Source organism: Oryx dammah, unplaced genomic scaffold, assembly GCF_014754425.2.
Source record: "Oryx dammah isolate SB20612 unplaced genomic scaffold, SCBI_Odam_1.1 HiC_scaffold_11, whole genome shotgun sequence".
Taxonomy (NCBI): domain Eukaryota; kingdom Metazoa; phylum Chordata; class Mammalia; order Artiodactyla; family Bovidae; genus Oryx; species Oryx dammah.
This window is the reverse complement of record NW_024070195.1, coordinates 9424726-9445511: the sequence shown is the minus strand read 5'-3', so window position 1 is coordinate 9445511 and position 20786 is coordinate 9424726. Positions and strand designations below refer to the sequence as shown.

General features: G+C 47.1%; 1 protein-coding gene across 2 annotated transcripts; it reads right to left on the bottom strand.

Annotated features, from left to right (window-relative positions):
- Positions 1 to 812: 812 nt before the first annotated feature.
- CD83 (CD83 molecule) lies at positions 813 to 20564 on the bottom strand. Of its 2 annotated transcripts, none has more exons than XM_040249292.1 (5): positions 20375 to 20564; positions 20167 to 20282; positions 6764 to 6974; positions 3885 to 3991; positions 813 to 1966 (listed from the first exon to the last, which is right to left on the bottom strand). In XM_040249292.1, the coding sequence occupies exons 1-5, from the start codon at positions 20409 to 20411 to the stop codon at positions 1838 to 1840; spliced, it is 600 nt and encodes a 199-aa protein (XP_040105226.1). In that variant the 5' UTR covers positions 20412 to 20564; the 3' UTR covers positions 813 to 1837. The 2 variants fall into 2 exon arrangements, with proteins under 2 accessions (XP_040105226.1, XP_040105227.1); XM_040249293.1 differs by having other exon boundaries at positions 813 to 1963; positions 20375 to 20476.
- Between the last annotated feature and the right edge of the window lie 222 nt (positions 20565 to 20786).

The window sequence follows — 20786 nt, the reverse complement described above, 5'->3', positions numbered from 1 at the left end:
GCCATCTGGGGGGTAATGGAGCGATTTGAGAATTTTGAGTCAAACTCCACGAGTCCCAGGTACTGAGCCCTGACTTTACACATCCTCTGAAGCAGAAACCCTCCTTCCCATCCTTCCCACATGGTCCAGCTGATCGTGTACTGCCTGATGGCAAGGCCACTCAGGGATGGATTCAGGAGCATCTCTGGGAAGAAGAGGCTGCTGCTTCAGAGAGGTCTACCTGCCAAAATCCCACCCCAACCCCAATTAGAGGACGTTCTCAGCCAAGCTTTCATCTCTAGAATTTCACCTTGGGTTCTGGGTCTCAAACTAGTTTCCAGGCCTCCCAGCACTCATCCCAAAATCTTATAAGTAGTTTCAAATATAAAAGAGAAAAGCACTCCCTCTTCACATGCACACATTTAATCACATGAGAACTACGACGGAGGCAGAAACAGTAAACTCGGCATTCTTTTAACTCTCTAATAATAGCGTGGGCAATATTCTCTTTGGAAAGTAAGTGGGGAGAGGGCCAAGTTTGATAAGAGAAACCCAACAACTACCAGACCATCAATGGAACATTTGAGAACGCTCTTCTCCCCATGGCTGGGTGACTCCTGAGTGTCCGTATCTTGGAGTTAACTTTTGGCTGCTGCTTCAAGAACAGACCACTCAACTGGCCTCACTTCCCCAAAGGAATTCATACATAAGACGATGGGAAAGTGTCCCTTGTTGCCTTCTTTGTTTGGGACGATGGAAAACATGAAAAATGAAAAGTATTTTCTCATGCCCAGAACACCACTGGAGTAATAAGGAAAATGACCAAAAGAAGCCTGGAATCTGGACAGTGCTTTATACTCTTTCAAAGCATTTCCACATACATCTTTTTTTTCAGTCAACGCATATGACAACCTTTTGGTTTACAAGAGAGAAAGCAGAAACCACGGGGATCTTGTCCAAGATCAGACAGCGAGGGAGGGGGACAGCAGGCGCCAGCACCCAGGCTGCACGATTGCTCCGGCATTTTCTGTCACGTCCTTGCATGTCTCTCTCCTACTGACACAGTCTCTGACTTCTCACCCTCCATAAGCACGTTGCTTGTCAGTTACAACGACATTGAACTGAAGATACGGATTTCCAAAGGAGAAAAACCACAAATCCTTTTTTGACAAGAATACACAGATGAATTAATAAAAATAAATGCGGCACTCTTTGCTCTTGCCTCTTTATGGATGTCTTTCCCAGATTAAAAAGGCCCAGTTGGGGGCAGTTCACCGACCTGCTATTTCTATGTACACATCCTACCCCTTGGTAATAGAAGGGCCTTCACGGCGGGAAATTCGTTGCTAAATATTTCCCCCTGTTTCACAGCTTGGCCTGTCGATTTCTCCCAGACATAAAACATCTGGGCTCAGACAAGAAAACACAGCACATTCGGAGATATGCTCCAGATGTGGAAGAGGACAGCTGTCCTCAAGAGTCTCCACAGGACCAGCTCCGGGCACTTGTATTTCCCAAGGTCCTTTTCCAACTGCATCTCACCATAGCTTTTCTAGGACTGGGGGAAAAAAAAAAAAACCCATCCAAGAGGTTGACCAGATAGCTGAATAAAACGCTAAGAAGGTCATGAAGCAGCAACACTGGAAAGCACCTTGCAGGCAGCTCCATGTGTGGTGGTCACATCAGAATTCTCAAAGCCCTGCTCATGGACAGTGGGGTGGGATCCACTTTGGGATGCTTCGGTCAAGAGAAGGGCCTCACAGGGAGGATGTTGTCTTCACGTGGGGCTCATGCTTCTCCTGACATGGACGCACACCCCAGAGCCTTCGACCTCAGAAAAAAGGTGCAGAAACCCAGCTCACACCAGTTCTGTCTTGTGAAGAGTCACTGGTTCCAGATGCTTATTTGAAGAGGTGACTGGGAGGAAAGCATGTTCCAGAGCAGGTTTAGAAAAGTCTGGAAATATACTCTGCTGTCGTGCAAACTTCTGAAAAATAAAGTCAAATAAAAGAGATATGTTGAGAAGTGAATAATTGAAAAAATGCATCACCTTGATTTAAACTTCATTCACTAGGAGCTGGCTGGACAGCTCATCTGGGAGCCCTCCTGAGGCAGGCTACCGCACTCACTCTGCAGTGGGTTTGCACTATTTCACCGGTATCTCCGAACCTCAACAAGGAGTCACGGTCTGGGACCATTTCCAGACCCTACCATTAGGATTTCCTGCATGGAAAGTCAGTGCCTACAACTGGACATTTGCCAACAAAACACTAAAGTCACTCGTTTTTAAAATTTACCACCAGGTCATTCTAATTATGGGCTTTCCTGGTGGCTCCATGGTAAAGAATCTGCTTGCCAACGCAGGAGACTCAAGTTCGATCCCTGTGTCGGGGAGATCCCCTGGAGAAGGAAAATGGCAACCCACTCCAGTATTCTAGCCTGGGAAATCCCATGGCTAGAGGAGCCTGGTGGGTTACAGTCCACGGGGTTGCAAAAGAGTTGGACACGACTGAGCAACTAAACAACAGTTATCTTCTCACATGCAAATAATTCTAAAGACCAAGCTCTAAGTTTCTTGAAGGAAGGACATAGGTCTTAGCCTTTTTACATCCCCTCAGTGCTTACATAAAGCCCTGTACACGGCACATGCTCACTCATGCTGGATCCACATCTAAAATAGCAACCAGAGAGATAAGTGTTGGGCCAGAGAGTTCACTAAGTAAACAGAAGGGCCCAGTGAGCAACAAGAACCAGCCCTGGAATAGCTCCAGGGTGACCCATGTCCTGGTCCCCAAATGGCCAGTACTTCCTATTCCTGCTAAGGCACACGAGACTGGTCACCTCCTGGGGGGTCAGGACTGGAGCTGGTCCTGCTCGCCAACGACCACTGTCACTCCAGGTGAGCAGCCATGCACGAGGAGGCGTGGGGGGCACGGAGGAGTCTCGGCTGCAGTCTGCATCCAACAGCTCAAGGGCATTTCAAGGACACCCACATTACAGGCCAGCCATCCTCCACCCAGGCCACGCCCTGTGTATCTCTGACTTCTCAAGGTTAATGCTTAAAACGGAGAGGAAGTACCAAAATTATTAGAGGGAATCTCTAAGACAGTGGTCCCCAACCTTTTTGGCACCAGGGACCATGGACCAGAGGTGGTGGGGGCAGGGGCATGGTTTGGGGATGATTCAAGTGCATTACATTTATTGTGGACTTTAATCTGCTGCCACCCCTGATTGAACAAGAGCTACCGATCTGGGGCCTGGGGACCCCTGCTCTAAGAGAACAGAGTTCAAGGGCAGATGAAGGAGACAAATCCACCACTGGAGTGGACAGGCTTGCTCATCCATCTGTGGGAAGAAGAGCACCTCTCCCGGTATTGGACGGGCCAGGTCCCACTTTCTTCCAGCATATCTACAAGCCCTGTTGGTGCTTTTTTAAAGACTTTTTTCTTGATGTGGACCATTTTTTTTAAGGTTTTATTGAATTTGCTATAATACTTCTGCTGTTTATTTTTTGTTTGTTTGGCCCTAAGGCACATGGAATCTCAATTCCCCGACTAGAGATCAAACCTGCACCCCGAGCACTAGAAGGTAAAGTCTTGACCACTGGACCACCAGGGATGTCCCAGCCTGCTGGTGCCCTAAGAGGATCCTTTCACCTTTCACAAACTTTCTTCACCTCCTGATTCACTTTCTCCTCACACAGCTCTATGCAGAACCACCAGATGGAGAATAAGCTGGGAGCCTCCCGTAGAGAGTCTCACAGTCTGGGGACCTCAGTAAGGCCAGGGTTCTGAGAACAGGTCCCTTGCTATTATTAAATGATTCACACCGTCTACGAAACACATTCAGATTGGTGCCCCAGGTGATATTTTAAAAAATGAGAGATGTTTGCAAAAGACACTTACGCAAGTGAAAATGATGAGTGTTACATAGAAAATGACCAGAGCCAACAGCAGGACGATCTCAGCTCTGTAGTTCTTAAAAGTCTCTCCTCTGCGTTCCTTAGAGCATCCTGCAAAAAGAAACAAGTAATATATGAAGCCACTGAATGGACTCTTCTACCAAGGTGAAAAACCAAGCGTGCTTTGTTCTGGCTTTTTGAAGTCCTCCTTGTCCCCGCTTCCTACCCTCAAGTCTGTCCCGCGGGGAAGGACACAGGTTATACTGGCAGGGACGCCGGCACTTGTGCTTACTCTGTGCCCGGCTGCGTGCAAAGGAGTCGACAGCCAGCATCTCACTGAACCTTCAGGGGCAAGGCTGAGTGTCCCTGTCTGCAGAAGAAGGAACCAGGGCTCCGACAGGCTGAGGTTCTAAGGCAGGTGGCAGAGCTGCCCTGCTATTATGGAACAGGTTGGTGCTGGTCTGTCTCTGTAGGATGGTTAAAGCCCCTCCACCCTGAAAGCCTGGGACTGACTATACACACTGGCTAGGGTGCGAGTGGTAAGAACCCGCCTGCCAATGCAGGAGACATGGAAGACTCGGGCTCTATCCCGAGGTTGGGAGGAGTGGCTGGAGGACGAAATGGCAACCCACTCCAGTATCCCTGCTGGGAAAATCCCATGGATGGAGGAGCTTAGAGGGCCACAGTCCATATGGTCACCAAGAGTCCAAGGCAACTGAGCACAACAATCAACAATATACGCTATTGTATAGAAAACAGGTCACTAACAAGGACCTGATTGACAGCACGGGCAACTCGACTCAATACCCTATAAGGGCCTATATGGGAAAAAAATCTGAAAACAGAGTGCATATGTGTGTGTGTATAATGATTCACTCTGCTGTACAGCTGAAACTAACACAACATTGTAAATCAACGATATCCCCCTAAAAAATTTGTTTTTTGAATTTTAAACAAAGCCGCTCCACCAAAGCCGACAGCGGTGGGGCGGGGGTGGGGCAAGTGCAGGAGGAGGGACACCTTCAGCCCAGGAGGAGACTGGGCGGGACAGGCTCTCCCGATTCTGGCACAGCATCCAGCGTGCTGTTTCGGGCAGCGAGGTTTGCTCCTGGAGTCAGCTTGAGCGCTGGGGCAGGAGCAGGCGGACTCCAGGTGACTGGAGGGTTCCACCCCCTGGGTCATAGGGCGCCCTCCAGAGAACTGTGACCCCTGAAACTGGACTCAAACACTGTGCAGTGGTCTGTGCAGTGGGGACGGATGTTCAGAGGTCTGTGACCCCAGAAGAGAAGACCCGCGAGCCACTGTCCCGACAGTTCTAACATTTATTGAGCACTTGGTCACCCCCAGGCAACGGACTGAACATTTCGGTGCAATACCTCATTCAATCGTCACCACAAGCCTGTGTCATAGATGATATTATCCCCATTTTGAAGATGAGAAAAGCAAGGCTTAGACTCAATCAGAGGTTTGCCCAAGGTCACATGTTAATGAGCAGCTGAGCTCATCTTGGAACCAGATCCAAGTGGCTCTAGCCTGACCACTTAATTTGGCGACTGCACCGCCTTTGCAGAGGACAGGAAAGCAAGTCAGCTGTTCTCTGCTCCTTTGCTCCCCGCTCCCAGGGGCATGTACCCACCCTCTCTGCTCTTCCTGCCTGATCGCTCCATTTCTCATTCATGTGAATGATACTCCGGGCTGACTGCACCAGGAGGCAAGAGGGAACAAAGCAGAGACTGTATCAGGGCAGGCGTGGTAAGTGCCATGAACTCAAACGCAGCATAGGGCTGGAGACTGAGAAGCATATAGGGTGTGTGTGTTTGTGCGAGATAGTGAACCAAGTCCAAATACTGAGGAACTTCCTGGGTGGTCCAATGTTTAAGACTTTGCCCTCCAATGCAGGGGGTGATGGTTCCAACCCTGATTGGAGAGCTGAGATCCCACATGCCTTGTGGCCAAAAACCAAAACATAAAACAGAAACAATACTGTGGCACATTCAACAAAGACTTTGAAAATGGACCACGCCAAGAAAAGAAAACTTTAAAAAAAAATCCAAACACTGGGCCCTAACCCATGCTTGCCTTCTCACGAGTGTGGGAATATGATCTTGAGTCAGATTCCTTCAAGCTTTTCCATGGAAGGAGACAATAGCTGCTACACAAAGTCAGGGTCTCTGTAACAACATGTTTGTCATTTCAAGCCTCAGCCACTAATAAGAGTTGGGCCAAAGTCAGATGCAAAGCATATTTTAAGCTACATCAAGAAAAGTTATGGAAAAAAGTCCAAGGAGATAATCCTTGTCTTGACACTCAAGTCCTGGTCTTACTGCACAGAGCAAAAATGTGCCTTCTACTTGGGAAGCCTCTTTTTTGCTGGACGCTTTTTCTTTGGCCTGACTGGAGGGATTAGGACATCCAATCACTGTAAAGTGGGAAAGAAATGCTGTTCTCACGTTGAAAAAGGCAGAAACATGTAGCAGCTCTCTTAGGCCACATTAGAGAGCCCCCAGGGAGCAGAATATTGCACAGCTATCTGATAAATTCAAGACTACCCAGTTTCTCTGTCTTCCAAAAACTAGACGTGGAAACTTCCTATTGGCTCCAAAGGACTCTTATATGAATAAACAACAGTCAGATTTAGTTGCTTGACTCCATTTGGCATCTACCCCAATCAAATTGGGGTAGATCCCTTTAAAAAAAAAAAAAAGCAAAAAGCAAAAAGGCAGCAGAGAAAGTTATGCTATCCTTGCAGCAGAATTTAGCTTTCAGCCACAGATGTGAGCCACAGCTTCTGAATTAAACTCAGATTGCGCGGATCAAAGTCAGGACTTAGAGAAAGTGCCCTGTGCACTGTAGGAAGAAAACAAGTGTTACAGACCACCTCACCTGTCACTTTGAGGATCACGGTGTCACTCAGGTTTCTCTGCCCTTCCGGACCTATCAGAGTGCACCTGTAGGTCCCCGAGTTGCAGCTCGTAGTGTTTCGGATCCTCAGGGAGTACAGCCTTTCCCTGGAGGCCTCTGAAGAGTTCCTCTGCTGAGGGGGTTGCAGGTCTTCCTGGGTCACCTCCACCCTTTCTGCACCTCCGTCTGTGAGCTGTTAAGAAAGAATCACACACAGACTCAGGGACCAAGAGTATATAAACCTGTGGTTGCCAAGGGGGATGGGGTAGGGAGGTGGACTGGGCACTTGGGATTAGCAGATGCAAACTTTACCCAGGGAATGAATAAACAACAAGGTCCTACTGTATAGCACAGGGAATTATATTCAATATCCTGTGACAAACCATCTTGGAAAAGAATGTATACATGTATAACTGACTCACTTTGTTCCACAGCAGAAATGAACACAACACTGCAAATCAACTACACTTCAATAAAATAAATTTAAAAAGCAAGAATCAGATTTGCGTCATGCTCTACTGTCAGAACCCACAAGCCCTTGGGTCTCTGAGATGTCAAGATTCTACCTCTTGCTTTCATAAAATCTATCCTCAGCTGGCTGTTTTAAAAGAAGATACTGTGAGTACGTGTGATGTTTGCAGGGGGGAGGAGAGAACTAAGAGGATTCTTTAAGGTTCCATCTCTTTTTGGAATGAGATCAGAACTGCATTTTATGATTCTCTGTATCCCAGCTTCCACTCTACATGAAGCAGACAGTGTTCCTGTTGACAATAACCTTGCATCATTAATGATTATGTGATGAAGTGCATGAATCATGCTGAATCACATTCTCTTGCTGATTGTTGTCTATGCAATGTTCTCTTCTTTTCTTCAGATTCCAACTCATCCAGTGACTGACTCTTATTTTTGTAGCTCAGGGTTTTATTTAGAAAACGTTCCTAAATCTGTTAAGGTCATTGCTGGACAACTTGACCAAAAAAACACAGAGAGTCAGATGAGCAAAGCCTCCCATGAAGTCATCGTGTTCTTCAGAGGTTATGCACATGTGGGCTCATCCATGACCCTGCAGGATGTACCATACTCAGCCCTCTGCTATGGCAGGAAGACAGCCGACAACAGCGCCGCGTGGAGACTTTATACGTCAGGCCACTTGGCAGCCGTACCAAGACACACGTGGAAGGGCGTGTGTGCGTGCTAAGTTGCTTCAGTCATGTCTGACTCTTTGCGACCCTATGGACTGTAGCCCACCAGGCTCCTCTGTCCATGGGATTCTCCAGGCAAGAATACTGGAGTGGGTTGCCATGCCCTCCTCCAGGGGATCTTCCCAACCCAGTGATCGAACCAGTGTCTCCTTGGTTCCTGCACTGCATGAGGATTCTCTACTGCAGGGAAGTCCCCACGGAACGGCAGTTATGACTTAAATCACTGAAGTCAGGATGGATCAGTCTGACAGGAGTAGATGCCAAGTTTACCCACACTAACCTGCCTGGTTTTCTTTCCCCGAACAATCTTTGTTATTAAACTGGTGGAGTCTTTCCATCATCTCCTAGTCCCACGATTAAGTACACACCATGTTCACCATCAATTCTCTCTCTCCCCAGGTATATTTTTAACTGGCCTAGTTAACTTGCTCCTTGGTCTTCCACTGAAATGTTTTAAAGCTTCTAAACCTGATTTACATAAACAGGAAAGCCAATCACTGTTTTCAGGGCTCTAGGGCAGCCCTGAGCCTTTGCTGAGTGGCTGGGGACCAGCAGGGAGCCTGGGGTCCGGTGGCATTCCTTCCTGGTCCCTGGAGTGGTGCCCACACCAGAGGGCCCCTTAGGAAAAGACACCACTGCTCTCTCTGGCTGTATCTGCCACTGTTTCATCTCCTATAGGGAGCATCTCCTGTAGGAAGCACCGTACAACTCCTCTCCTAGTTTCAATAGGCAATCAGCACAGGGAAATAAATAACCAAGGAATGCGGGGAACAGAGGCAGAGGCAGCTCAAGACAGGAGACATACACACGTGCGCACATGCACACCCCCTCCTTGGTTTCTGCTTCAGGTATTAGGTCGGGGGATGCACCGTGAGGTCCATGGGAAGCTCGGGTTCCCGCCTCCGCGGCCCCAGCTCCAGTGAGCACGCCTGTGGAGTGGCCTGCAGAGACATCTGGTGGTAGATTTATCGCTCCTACAAGAATCCCCGCTTCATTCACTCCCAGCACCGGGCTGAGACTAACAGCTTCTCTCAGGCCGAGTCTCTGAACGTCAATCCCAATTATTGAAAGCTCTGCTTGTGTTGAAAAGTTCCTTCCTAAACAATCAAGGATCTACAGACTGGGGCATTTAGGTGTTCAAAGAGAAAGCAAGAAAACAAAAGGAGTTGTGGTCAAGGAACTGTAGGTATCCGACTGATTCTAGAACACGTCTAAGTTAGCCCAGTTCTCCTCTTTACAGGTATGATGAAACCAGTAAGTGCAGCCTTATCACGTACCTGCACCTTTCCCCTCACCCACTGCTTGACGAAGGGCTCCCCTGGACCACAGCTTTTGGTGGGTCAGCTACCCAGGACCATCCAGGGTCAACTGCTTCCAAGACACACCCCCCCCCACCGCCCCACCTGGCCTGCCAGCCCCGGCTCAAAGGCCAGTTTGAACTAATTAACTCACTGAGCTTAATCTCTGCCGTCCCCGTGATGCTGTCTCATCCTGCTTTGCTTTTCTGAATTAACCTCCAAATGGGTTCAACTCAGATTTCTTTCTAACAGCATGAAAAGTGAACGTGTTAGTCGCTCAATCATGTCTGACTCTTTGCGACCCCATGAACTGTAGCCCGCCAGGCTCCTCTGTCCGTGGGATTCTCCAGGCAAGAATGTTGGAGCAGGTTGCCATTCTCTTCTCCAGGGGACCTTCCCAACCCAGGGATCAAACCCCGGTCTCCTGCATTGCCGGTGGAGTCTTTATAATCTGAGCCACCAGGGAAGCCCCTCTTTCTAACCAATATCACTGGAACTCAGTTTTGCTAGAAATCCCTGCATTCGAAAAGATGTGAGCTTGGCTGCAACAGTCATTTTAAGATTATCTACCTCTGGTTTTCTCCATCAGGGGATTTCCTCTCCTATCCAGTGACCCCTCCCTCAACTCAGAAAGGCCTGTCTGAAAGTCAAGATCAAAACTGAGAGCCCCTCTGAAAGTTGGTAGAAATACAAACTATTGTGCTTTATTTACATAAAGATGGGCCCCTCATCACGATGGCTGCTGCAAACTGCTGAATCGAGTGTGCTGTGGGGATCAGAACTGACTGGCAGTGGCTTGCTGTCTACTTGCAAAAGAAAATTCATTTTTAAAAAATCAGCAGTAACAACAAAACAGTAGTTTAAGTGATGGTCAGATTTCCACAGGTGTCTGGCAAATCCTCCAGAGAGGTTATTTTCAAATGGCAAAGCAAAGGCAGGGTGAGATCATGAATGAAAGTAAGGAGAGGAAAGTCAAAGAATCCCAAAGTGGCCTTCAGAATTCTGATTTACTGAACCTCAGCAGGCCTCAGTGAGATCAGGCAAAAATATCTTAACTTTCACAGGGTCATCTTTCAATGACCCCTTTCTGGGTCTTCTTGAAAGACCCAGAGAACTGAGAGAAGTACTGGCTGATAACCTGAGTCCTCTTGCCAAAGTAATGAACAGTTCTCTGCGCCTGATAACTCACTGTAACAAAAGGACGCTTCTGTAAATTCACGCAGTGCACCTGGAAATTGTTCAGAGCCCTCCCTTAGCTTCAAGCTGTAGGTATGTACATTGCCTGTCCTACTTGCCCTGCCTTTTGCATACTGCTGCAAAAATTTAGTTGTAGTTTTCACATTAATGTCACATGCTTATGATGGAAGTGAGGTGCTAGCAATACCAAGAGACTACATGCAAAAGAGACTTCACGCAAAAGATCAAATCCTCGTCTTCAGCACAGTGGCCAAGCAGCCATCACGCTGCAGTATAGGGTGAGTTAGCCGTGGCTGGAGCAGCACCGTGCAAGAATCAGAGGAATTTCAGGGGGAGGAACGTGGAATTACAGCAAATGGGCCATCCTCAACTTCGCCTGGTTTTATGAGTTCTTATAAACACTTGAGCTGGCTCAAAACCAACCACTGGCAAGAACAACTCCCAGCATTCCAAATCCCAAAGTGTTTCATTGCCTCTCTGCAGAAGCATTTTAGGAAATAATAATTTATAACAAAAGGAACCCTCGGATTCATTCACAGCCAGGCGTAATTGATGGGTACTATTTAGTGCACAGTCTGTGAAGCTAATATTGTAGAGGGCTGGACCACAGCACGAAGTGGGCAAATTAATTCCTCAAAACATTCACCCCAATTATGTTTTTAAAATCCACATTCTGTGCATTAACTCTTAGGCTGACAAATTCTTTCCAACTGAAACAGAAAAGGGTGAAATATAAGACATCTCATTTTCAGAAGGCCTATAGACCTTTGACTTGTCTCAAGGCCTCCAATTTGACTAAATAATTTAAATACCATATTCATTCTCTAAGAAGGAGACCTAAGCCTTAAATTAAAATAAACTCTCTTTAATTTGCTGAATACTTTGCCAACAAAGGTCCGTCTAGTCAAGGCTATGGTTTTTCCAGTGGTCATGTATGGATGTGAGAGTTGGACTGTGAAGAAAGCTGAGCGCCGAAGAACTGATGCTTTTGAACTGTGGTGTTGGAGAAGACTCTTGAGAGTCCCTTGGACTGCAAGGAGATCCAACCAATCCATCCTAAACATCCTGGGTGTTCATTGGAAGGACTGATGCTAAAGCTGAAACTCCAATACTTTGTCCACCTCATGCAAAGAGTTGACTCATTGGAAAAGACTCTGATGCTGGGAGGGATTGGGGGCAGGAGGAGAAGGGGAAGACAGAAGATGAGATGGCTGGATGGCATCACCGACTCAATGGACATGAGTTTGAGTAGACTCCAGGAGTTGGTGATGGACAGGGAGGCCTGGTGTGCTGCGATTCATGGGGTCACAAAGAGTAGGATATGACTGAGGGACTGAACTGAACTGAACTGAAGTCAAGCAAATACAACAAGTACTAATTTTAAAGGCATGTGAATTAAGTTTTTTTTTTTAACTGGTGCATAAATTTGAACTAGAGAGAAACAAATCAAGTAAATATCTAAATATGGCTGAAATAGAACCAATATTTCAGTCAAAATCCTTACTGTGAGAAGTTTTTTAGATGTTTACATACTTTTACCCAAATATATACTAACTTCATAGATTGCCATAGATTACCTAGATACCATATACCATATTTGTTCCATTCCTACAGCAAAGAATTTTGATTTGACAACCTTGAAATCTGAATTTATCACATATGTGATGTGTTTGGAATGTGACAGGAAAGTAAAAGAAAAGGAAGAGATTTTTGAGGGGAAAAATGTGTGCACACATATATGCATATAAATATTTAATCCAACAATTTAATTAAACATATTTAAAGGAATGGACATTAAGTACTTAAAGGTGGTATTAAATTAATCTGATATATTCCAATCACATTGAACAGCTTTTTTTTTATTGCATTTCCCATGCACTAACATTCATGTACCTTGGTTTCTAACTCAATTAAAGTGCCAATATAATCCCCATTCATCATAAAAACAGCTCTTTATAACGTGCAAAATAGTTTGGCTCAGAGGTTGATGTCATAATGAGGGTAGAATGTATGAGCATTAACATCGTTTTTTTCTAAGTGTAGTTTTATTGGAAAAATGATTTTCCACTTTGAAATTTACTGGGTCTAACAGACAGATTGGATTTATGGCTGTTAACAGAGCCGCGAGTATGGCAGAGCCAACGTAATGAAGAGCCTTGGACTTGGGCAGATGTGGAAACAAACCCCACGGCCAGCTCTGCGCTTAGCCAAAGGGCCTGAAGAGTTCTCAGGCTGCGCTTGCTCCCCTGAGGTGGGGGAAGGGTAATTAACATCTCGCAAAGTTGGTGTGACTCAGTGAACTCCGGGAGATGGTGATGGACAGGGAGGCCTGCCGTGCTGCGATTCACGGGGTCGCAAAGAGTCGGACACGACTGAGCGGCTGAACTGAACTGAACCGAAAGTTGGTGTGAAGATACCTATGATGACGTAAGTGGATCATGGAGCATAATGTCAATCACACCTAAAAATGTTATCACTCTCTTTCTTTTTTTCACAGCTAAGGTTTCCTTCGGCATTCTAAATACTTCCCTGCACGTAGGAAATATTCAAAAAAACATTATTTACTGAATGAATGAGTAAATTTTAAAAACAATGAGTAAGTCGATCCAGAATCAGAGGGCCTGAGGTCAAGCCCTGGCTGCTTCATCAAATAACCTGGTCATTGCTGGGAAATCCCTTCACCTCTGATTCCGATTTCCTCACCTGTAACTACCTACTTCCCTCTTGGTTATTTTAAGGACCAAATGAGAAAACATATAATAGTGCTTTATAAGTGGTAATGTAGGACATAGGAATTGGTGTTGTATCTGATAGCTTTCTATCTCCACCCACCTATTCAGTCATTTCTTCCTGCTGATCCTTCCTGTCTCCTCTCTGGCAAAGCTGTTCTAGAAGTCTCAATCTCTGCTCTAGAAAGAAGTTATTTTTCTATCCACAAGGTCTCCAAAACAGCCAGAATATTCTGAATTTTCTACGGCATCATTGTAATTGGCAAAGCCCCTCTGGAACTGGGATTTGACGAGAAGGTTAGGCTACTCACAGTTCATGCCAATCATCCTTCTCCCAAGAGCTTCTTAGGGATCCTGCTGGACCCTGGAGGGCATTCCTGAATTCCTGAATCCTCTGAATTCATGTTCTTCAAGGGTACTACCTCTCCTTCTAGAAAAGGCATACTTGACGCAAGCCTGGCCTCTGTGACCAGAGAGACTGGTTCTGATGAGTCCATGACCCAACCAAAGCCACTTGAGCATAATGAGACATTTGTTGAGATGGAAGAGGCGTCATCTTTCCCTTGGCACTTGACCTTGGGAGGACAGACAGGTCTGCAGTTATCGGCTACTATCTCACTGCCTCGTGGAGGCTGTCAATAAAACCAACACAAAGGAACGGCAAGTTGAGAGACAGAAAGTCACCAAGCCTGTGGACAGCCACGAACCTCCACCTCTAGCCTTACTCCAAACTGGGTGGCTTAAAACAGCAGAAAAGTATTCTCTCATGGTTCTGGAGGCCGTTAAGTGCACTGTCAAGGTGCTGGCGGGGCCACGCTCTCTCTGAAGGGGAGAATCTGTTTCAGGTCTCACTCTCAGCTTCTGGTGTTGCTGGAAACTGGCGTTCTTTGATCTGTAGACACAACACTCCAATCTCTGTCTCCATCTGCCCGTGGGGTTTTCCTTGTGGGTCTGTCTCTGTCTCTCTTTTCTTTTGATGACACCAGCCATTGGATTCAGGGCCCATCCTGATCAAGCATGACCTCATTTTAACTTGGTTACATCTGCAAAGACCTTATTTCCACATAAGGTTCCATTCATAAACACCAGGGATTAGGGCTGACACATGTCATTTTGTGGGACACTAACCTACAGCATCAACCATAACTGAAGTATGAACTATATTTTCATTTCAAAAAATTGTTTGAACTATAGAAGCTCATATATTCCCTTTTCTTGAAGCCAGTTTTGACTGGATTACAAGCCTTCACAACAGAAAGATTGCCAATTGATACGTGCACCTTGCCCTCTCCAAAAATACACGTGGCATATAAGGGCTCCAACCTCAAGGCCAGTCCTGTTTTGCCACTTGGGCTCAGGTGCCTCCCACTTCTCAGGGAAAGAGACACCCGGGTCTGACTGGACTCAGAACCTCTGTTCTCTAGAACTGACCCAGTGAGTCTGGTCGTAAGTGAATATGAACTATCCACAGCAACGAGCATCTGTCTTTTTTCCCTTTGGTTTTCCCCATCTGGACCAATAATCCTGGACAACTACCCATTCTGGGATCTGTCTTCTCTTGGGCAACTGAGACAAGAACATGCGGTAGATTAACTGGTGCTCCACAAAAATATCAAGTGACATTCACAAGCCTTGGGCTCTTACATCTGTACTAGAAATACACGACACACAGAGAAATTTTACCCAGGTACACAGAGAAATTTTACCCAGGTATACCTCAGTGCAAAAACAAAGTCAAAAATGTGCTTCAGGGTGGAAAGAGTCTTAGGGAAGTACTTTAGTTCAGCTCTGGTTTGAGCTAAGCATTGTTGGTAGAAATTTTGGGGTTATCCCAAGAGTTTCCAGAAAGGGCTTATGGAGAACAGTTGTATTAATAGAAGGAGGAAGCCTCCCTTTAAGGTAATGAATCTCTTTTTAGTCCTGCCCTACATAAAACCTTCCCTTATGTCACTGAGACCTTCTCCTAACTTCCTCTTCTTTGTGAAGTGACATAACCATATACAGAACTAAGATAATCAGTCGTCATGTGATTCGGGTTCCCCCTTTTATTTATGGAAAACAAGTGTTTGCAGTTTTTAGTATTTCACTCTCAGCTGCCTTTTCCCTCCCACCCCTCTTCCAAGCTGAAAGATTTTTAGCAACGTTTCTCATCATGGTCCAAAAATCTCAGTGCTCCATCGTTTTCATCTGGCTGGGATTTCTTCCAAAGCCTGGCTCACTGGTCCCTAGACCCACATGGACGACAGGACTGGTACCCAAGAGAGAAAGGGGAGGCAAACCCCAGGCCCGCATTGCAGGCTCACAGTTAACCCACCGGCAGCTTCACTAGAGCACAAGGCTGAAGCCCGCCTCTGACACTCATTTGCTAGGATGAATTATATTCTGCCTCTCACCATAAGAAATACGATTTTCTTCTGACGTATTTTCCATTATGTTGTCCTTTTTGCTTAAAAACTGTCAAAGGCTCCTTGATGCCGAATGGACCAAATTCTAGACCCTATGATTCAGCATTCAGGGGTCTTCACCCTCCATTCCCAGCCTGCTTGCTGGTACTACCTGTTGGTTCTCTGCGGTATAATCCTCCCTTCCAGATTAGCAGTTACCCATCAGCTCCCCAAACAACGCCTGTGCATTCTTGTGTCCAGGCCTCTGTCCTCTGGCCAATGTTCTGGATTGGTCTTAGGACAGTCACTGCCAGGCCCAGGACGTGGCACACATTTGGGACATAGAAATATTAACTAAATGATGAAAATGTAAATCTGACAGACATCTGAAAACTAATTTTATGCCTTTCATAGTCTGACCTAAAGGTTATTCAATCAGGTCAAGTAATACCGGTCCCATGGGGATGATACAACTTTTCTTTGACGCTCACACAGGCCTTGTTTTTTACATTGCAGTGCTTCAGTGCTTCTATATTTAATATAGAAATGTTTCCTTCTTCTCCTAAGACATCTCAAATCTTATCTTAAAGCAGATGGCATTCTAGAATCAGGTAAGTGTGGTGAGCGGCATGCCTTGTCTCCCTGTGGGGCCATCAGAGTTGGTAGCTGTACTGCTGCCATCTGCCCGGGCCATTCATCAAGCCTAGACCCCCTGCGGGCTCCTCCTTAGTGCCTCCTTGCTTTGTGGTTCATTATCACACAAGATGCTATAGAGACAGAAAATAGGAGACTGGCCATGCCCACGGCGGACGGCTCTCTTAAACACATCAAGGATGAGCAAGAGCCGTGGAGCGACTATCCTGGAACTTTCCAAGTGGCCACACACAAGCCATCAACCTGCTCTCCCTTAGTCCCCAGGAGAGCCCCTGACTTGCCACAGCTGCAGCTCTTCTAAATATGATAAAGTTCAAGTCTGCTCTAGCCTCTGAAATCATGGTCTCACTTCCCCTTTATCCCTTCCTTTGGAAATCATCTAAAAAGGGCACTTGTCTTGTGACGCAGGTCTGTCCTCTCCTCCGCAGTGTCACTCAGAGAGGAAACCTGAGTTTCATCTCAGAGATCCTCTTTCGATATGCATCCACACAGGCTGTGGGGGCTCCCAGAACAATACAAGATAGAGCTATGTTTCCCTCGTGAGCAACCACTCATCATTAGCAGTGGCCAACCTCACCCATGCCCAGACGCTCCGTGCACCCAGTGCCATCCTGCCCCTCCGGACCTACTGCAGCCTCATGAAAGAGAGCATGGACCAGGCCGCCCCATGAAAAGCACAGACTGGCCCCCGAACGGATGGTCTTCCTCCTGGCAGACACGGAATTGTGCTATGATCTTCTTATGCTAGAAATCTAATCAGACGCCACAGCCATTGGTAGAAGAGGGCTGGACCAAGGCCTATGTGCCTTATAATATCTCAAAACGTCTCCTCCAACAACCACAATCTATTCACGATCTTAACAGCAACACTGGATGCATAGACTGCATTTTCTATTTCTTCTCAGTCATTCACTCTGCTTTAAAGGGTACAATACAGGAAGGGATGAGAGGAGGTCCCATTCTTGGATCCCAGTTGGGAAGAGAAAGAAGAGTTGTGCTAACTGGAATGGGGCTACCAGTGCCCACTCTTGGCTCCACCTTTGAGCCCACGCCCCGTGCAAGTCTAGATTACATTCCTCAACCCCAATCCCCTGTCTTTGCATCTTGGAAACACAGAGAATAAGATGGACATTGTTCCTTCCCAACTCACCCTCATGTTGCAAACACTAACTAGACACCGTCTGCTTTGAGTCTTTCGGTAAAAGGCATATGATAAGAAGCACATGGTTTACATGGGCTCTTTTGTTCACTGCAAGTAATCAGCGCCAACTGGACAGTGGCAAAATGCTCCAGGGTGCCAGGGAACTGAATGGGAAATGGATTTTTTAATCGTGAGTCATTATAACCGTAATTGTGGTATGCAGAAATCCTGCAAGAATGTGATTCAATCTGGCAGACGGAGAAAACCCACACTGCAAAGGACTCTCTGCTTACTTGTCCAGCACACAGCCCACAACTGTGCAAAGTGGCTTTACCAGTTACCCTACTGATGATGCACTGAGGTTGGCTGTGGTCACCAGGCTTAAATTCCCCACTTTATAGCTACCTCTAAAGCTTCACAGAGACATTTTACAAGAAAGCTGTGGGTGAAAATGACAAGATAATCTGTAAAATGAAGAATTTCAGTATTTCACCGCTGGCTTTATTTCCAGAACACTCTATCCGTTTTTGTTGTACAAGCACAATTGATGCAAAAAGTATAATTACTGGGCTGGAAAATAACAAATATCTACAGAATATGCTGAGATCTGTTAAAAAGAGCTTGAAAAACAAAGCGTATCACTTTCAAGGTATCTGATTAGTTTACTGAAATAGCACAGCTCTCCTATCCACCACGACTCCATCACAGTTTCTCTCTTAAACAAATAAATTGGGCATGATTTTTCAGTGACCCTATTCCATGGACCAACAGAAAAAAGACAATGCCAAGAGACTGTTGTCTTTTTTCTTAGCAGAGGTTTGAGAGCCCTTCAGGGTAAAGTTTGTAAGAACTGTGTTCAACAAATAAGCACATACATTATAGGGTTACATCACCAGCTGACATCCCAGGAAAAGTCAGAGGTTAATCGCTCTGGTTTACTACATCACTCCAAATGACCTCGTGCAAGAAGATTTAACTTGACAACTGTTTGAACTTTACAGTCTGAAATTTCATCTACTTGTTTCATGAGTACTTTGCAATTACTCCCCTGGGGATATTAATATTGTTTTCCCTTTTTAATCAGTCTGGAAAGGATCATGGTTTCATGTTTTCTCCTCTTTTTAGATAACCAAGTCCCTGCCTGGCTAGCCCAAAGACACTTTCATTTTCTTTAAGGAATTAAGATAGAAAACAGAAATAACAAGACAGACCTCTAAGAACTTAGGCTGTGGAACCAGACTGCTGGATTCAAATCCCAACTCTAGCGTTTAGCCAGCTGTGTAATAGTGAGTAGGTTACTTCAGCCCTGAGGCTCAGTTTCCTCATCAGTGATAGGATTTATCTCTTAAGTCCAGTGGAACTGCTGATGCATGAAGACATTTACCTCAGAGCTTGCCAGATGGTGACTATCCAAATAACACTGGTTTTCCAATATTTCTGTTTAAATACTATTGTTTTTACAAGGGAACAATTTTGGAATTGCTGTCTTCTCTGATTCCACAGTGACTAAGGTGGACATGATGCAGGAATAATAACGAACCTATTTGCATACACAACACAGGGCCCCCAAGCCTCAGCACCACTTCCACCATGCATAATCACAAAAGGTTGGCCTGAATTCACTGAGGACCTTTGAAATGAACAGGGCAAACACTGGGTGCCGTGCAGGAGACACAAAAGCTGTGGCGCTGTCCCTAGGGAACTGACAATCTGGTTAGGAGAGAAGACACACGTGCGCACACACACACACACACACACACACAAAGATAATGGTCCTAGGCTGCCTTGTTAAATGGCTAGATACTTGTGCAGGTCCTTACAGCATCTTTTATGGTGGGCAGAAGAAAACCCCGCACTTTGTGGAAAACTACAAAGGCACAGAGATTTCCAGCAAGGTAAGATGACCAATCAGTGAGCTAACCAAAGCAAGGCTGGGATAGCATAGTCACTGGGCTTCAACCCGAGGTGCCATTGTGGCAGTAACCTCATTAAAGGTGATGTGCAAAAATAAATAAATAAACCAGTGACAGCAAACAGTTGGGTTGCTTGGGTTTGCAAGGCCACCACAACCACAATCTTATAAGCTGAAAAGGTTAGAGTTGAGAGGAAACCTTAAAAAAGCGTCAGTCTGACTCAATCCTCTTGTGGTAGGGTAGGTGACACTGCTCTTACACACGAGGACTCTCCAATGCACCATCACACAGAAGCCCTCCTTGCTGGAACTTTCAGAATGCTCAGAGGGAGGAGGAGAAAGGGATGGGAGGAGGCCAAGGGTTTCCCTACTGGCAGACAGCTACCACCCAAGAAAAAGCCTACATCAGTTTCTATCTGGTCATCCTTCCCCTCAAATAGCCCCCTCCCCTCTCCCCAAATGTATGAGCACCGCAGTCACAAAACAGCAGAAATAATAAATCCAGAGACATGCCTCTGGCCAATGTCAAATCTTCACCAGCTGCCTTCTCCCTGGCCTGCTGACCACAACCACAGGTGGCTTCTAGAATTAATCCAAATAAGAGGTTTTCTGCTCTCCATCTCAGGCCACCTTTAGAGGCAAGAAGATTTGAGGTCCCCGGGGGAACGACATCTATGTCAGCCTGTACCTGGATGCGAATGGGCTTAGAGTCGCGATGCGAGAGGCGTGTGCGAAGACCCAGTACCGAGTGCAGTTATCGAAGATATCCCTAACCCCCAGCCACAGAAGGTCACCGGCCCGAGCGAGGTGGTTCCCCCTCCTGCAATTAAACCACCAAACCCTAACCCGCCAGCCTGGCCGCACTTACCTTGGCCCAGGAGACCGTGTAGGTGACCTGAGGGTCCCAGGGGGCAGTGCAGGGCAAGTCCACATCCTCTGAACAGGCCACCTTCACCTCCCGCGCCGCGGGCGCCAGGCTGCAGGCTGCAAGAGGGAGAGAGAGCTGCGTGAGCAAGCGAGAAAAGAGGGTGTTGCGGGGAGGCGGGCGGGGGGCGCCGGGCGTCCGCAGGCCCTACCGCAGCTCAGGAGCAGGAGCTGGAGCCCGCGTGACATCGCTGAGGACTGCCGGCCTGGGGCCCTGGCGCTGGCTTTTGTACCCGCGCTCACCCGGGACTTCCCCGGGCGCCGGTCCCGGGGGGATCCCCGCGGGCGGCGGAAGCGGCGCTGCGCCTCCCCCGCCCCCGCGTTGGCCACCCGAACAGCCCCGGCCCCGCCCCCGAGCTCGGCCCCGCCCCCGGGCCCGGGCCCGGCCCGCCCCCTTTGGCCCGGCCCCTCCCCCGAGCCTCCAGCCCGCGTCGCTGATGCTGATGCTGCTCTGGCCTCTACCCTACCGCGGCGATCGCAGTCCCGGTGAAACGCGCCGCTCCCGGGGCTTGGCAGCCGCGCGCGCACACGCCGGACACCCTGCAAACAGAGGCGGGAGCCAGA

Coding starts and splice junctions, on each gene's coding strand:
- CD83 (XM_040249292.1), bottom strand. CDS start 20,411: ATGTCACGCGGGCTCCAGCTCCTGCTCCTGAGCTGCG. Junction 6,975..20,166: donor ACACGGTCTCCTGGGCCAAG/GTAAGTGCGGCC, acceptor CTTTCTTAACAG/CTCACAGACGGAGGTGCAGA. Junction 3,992..6,763: donor CGTGATCCTCAAAGTGACAG/GTGAGGTGGTCT, acceptor TTCTTTTTGCAG/GATGCTCTAAGGAACGCAGA.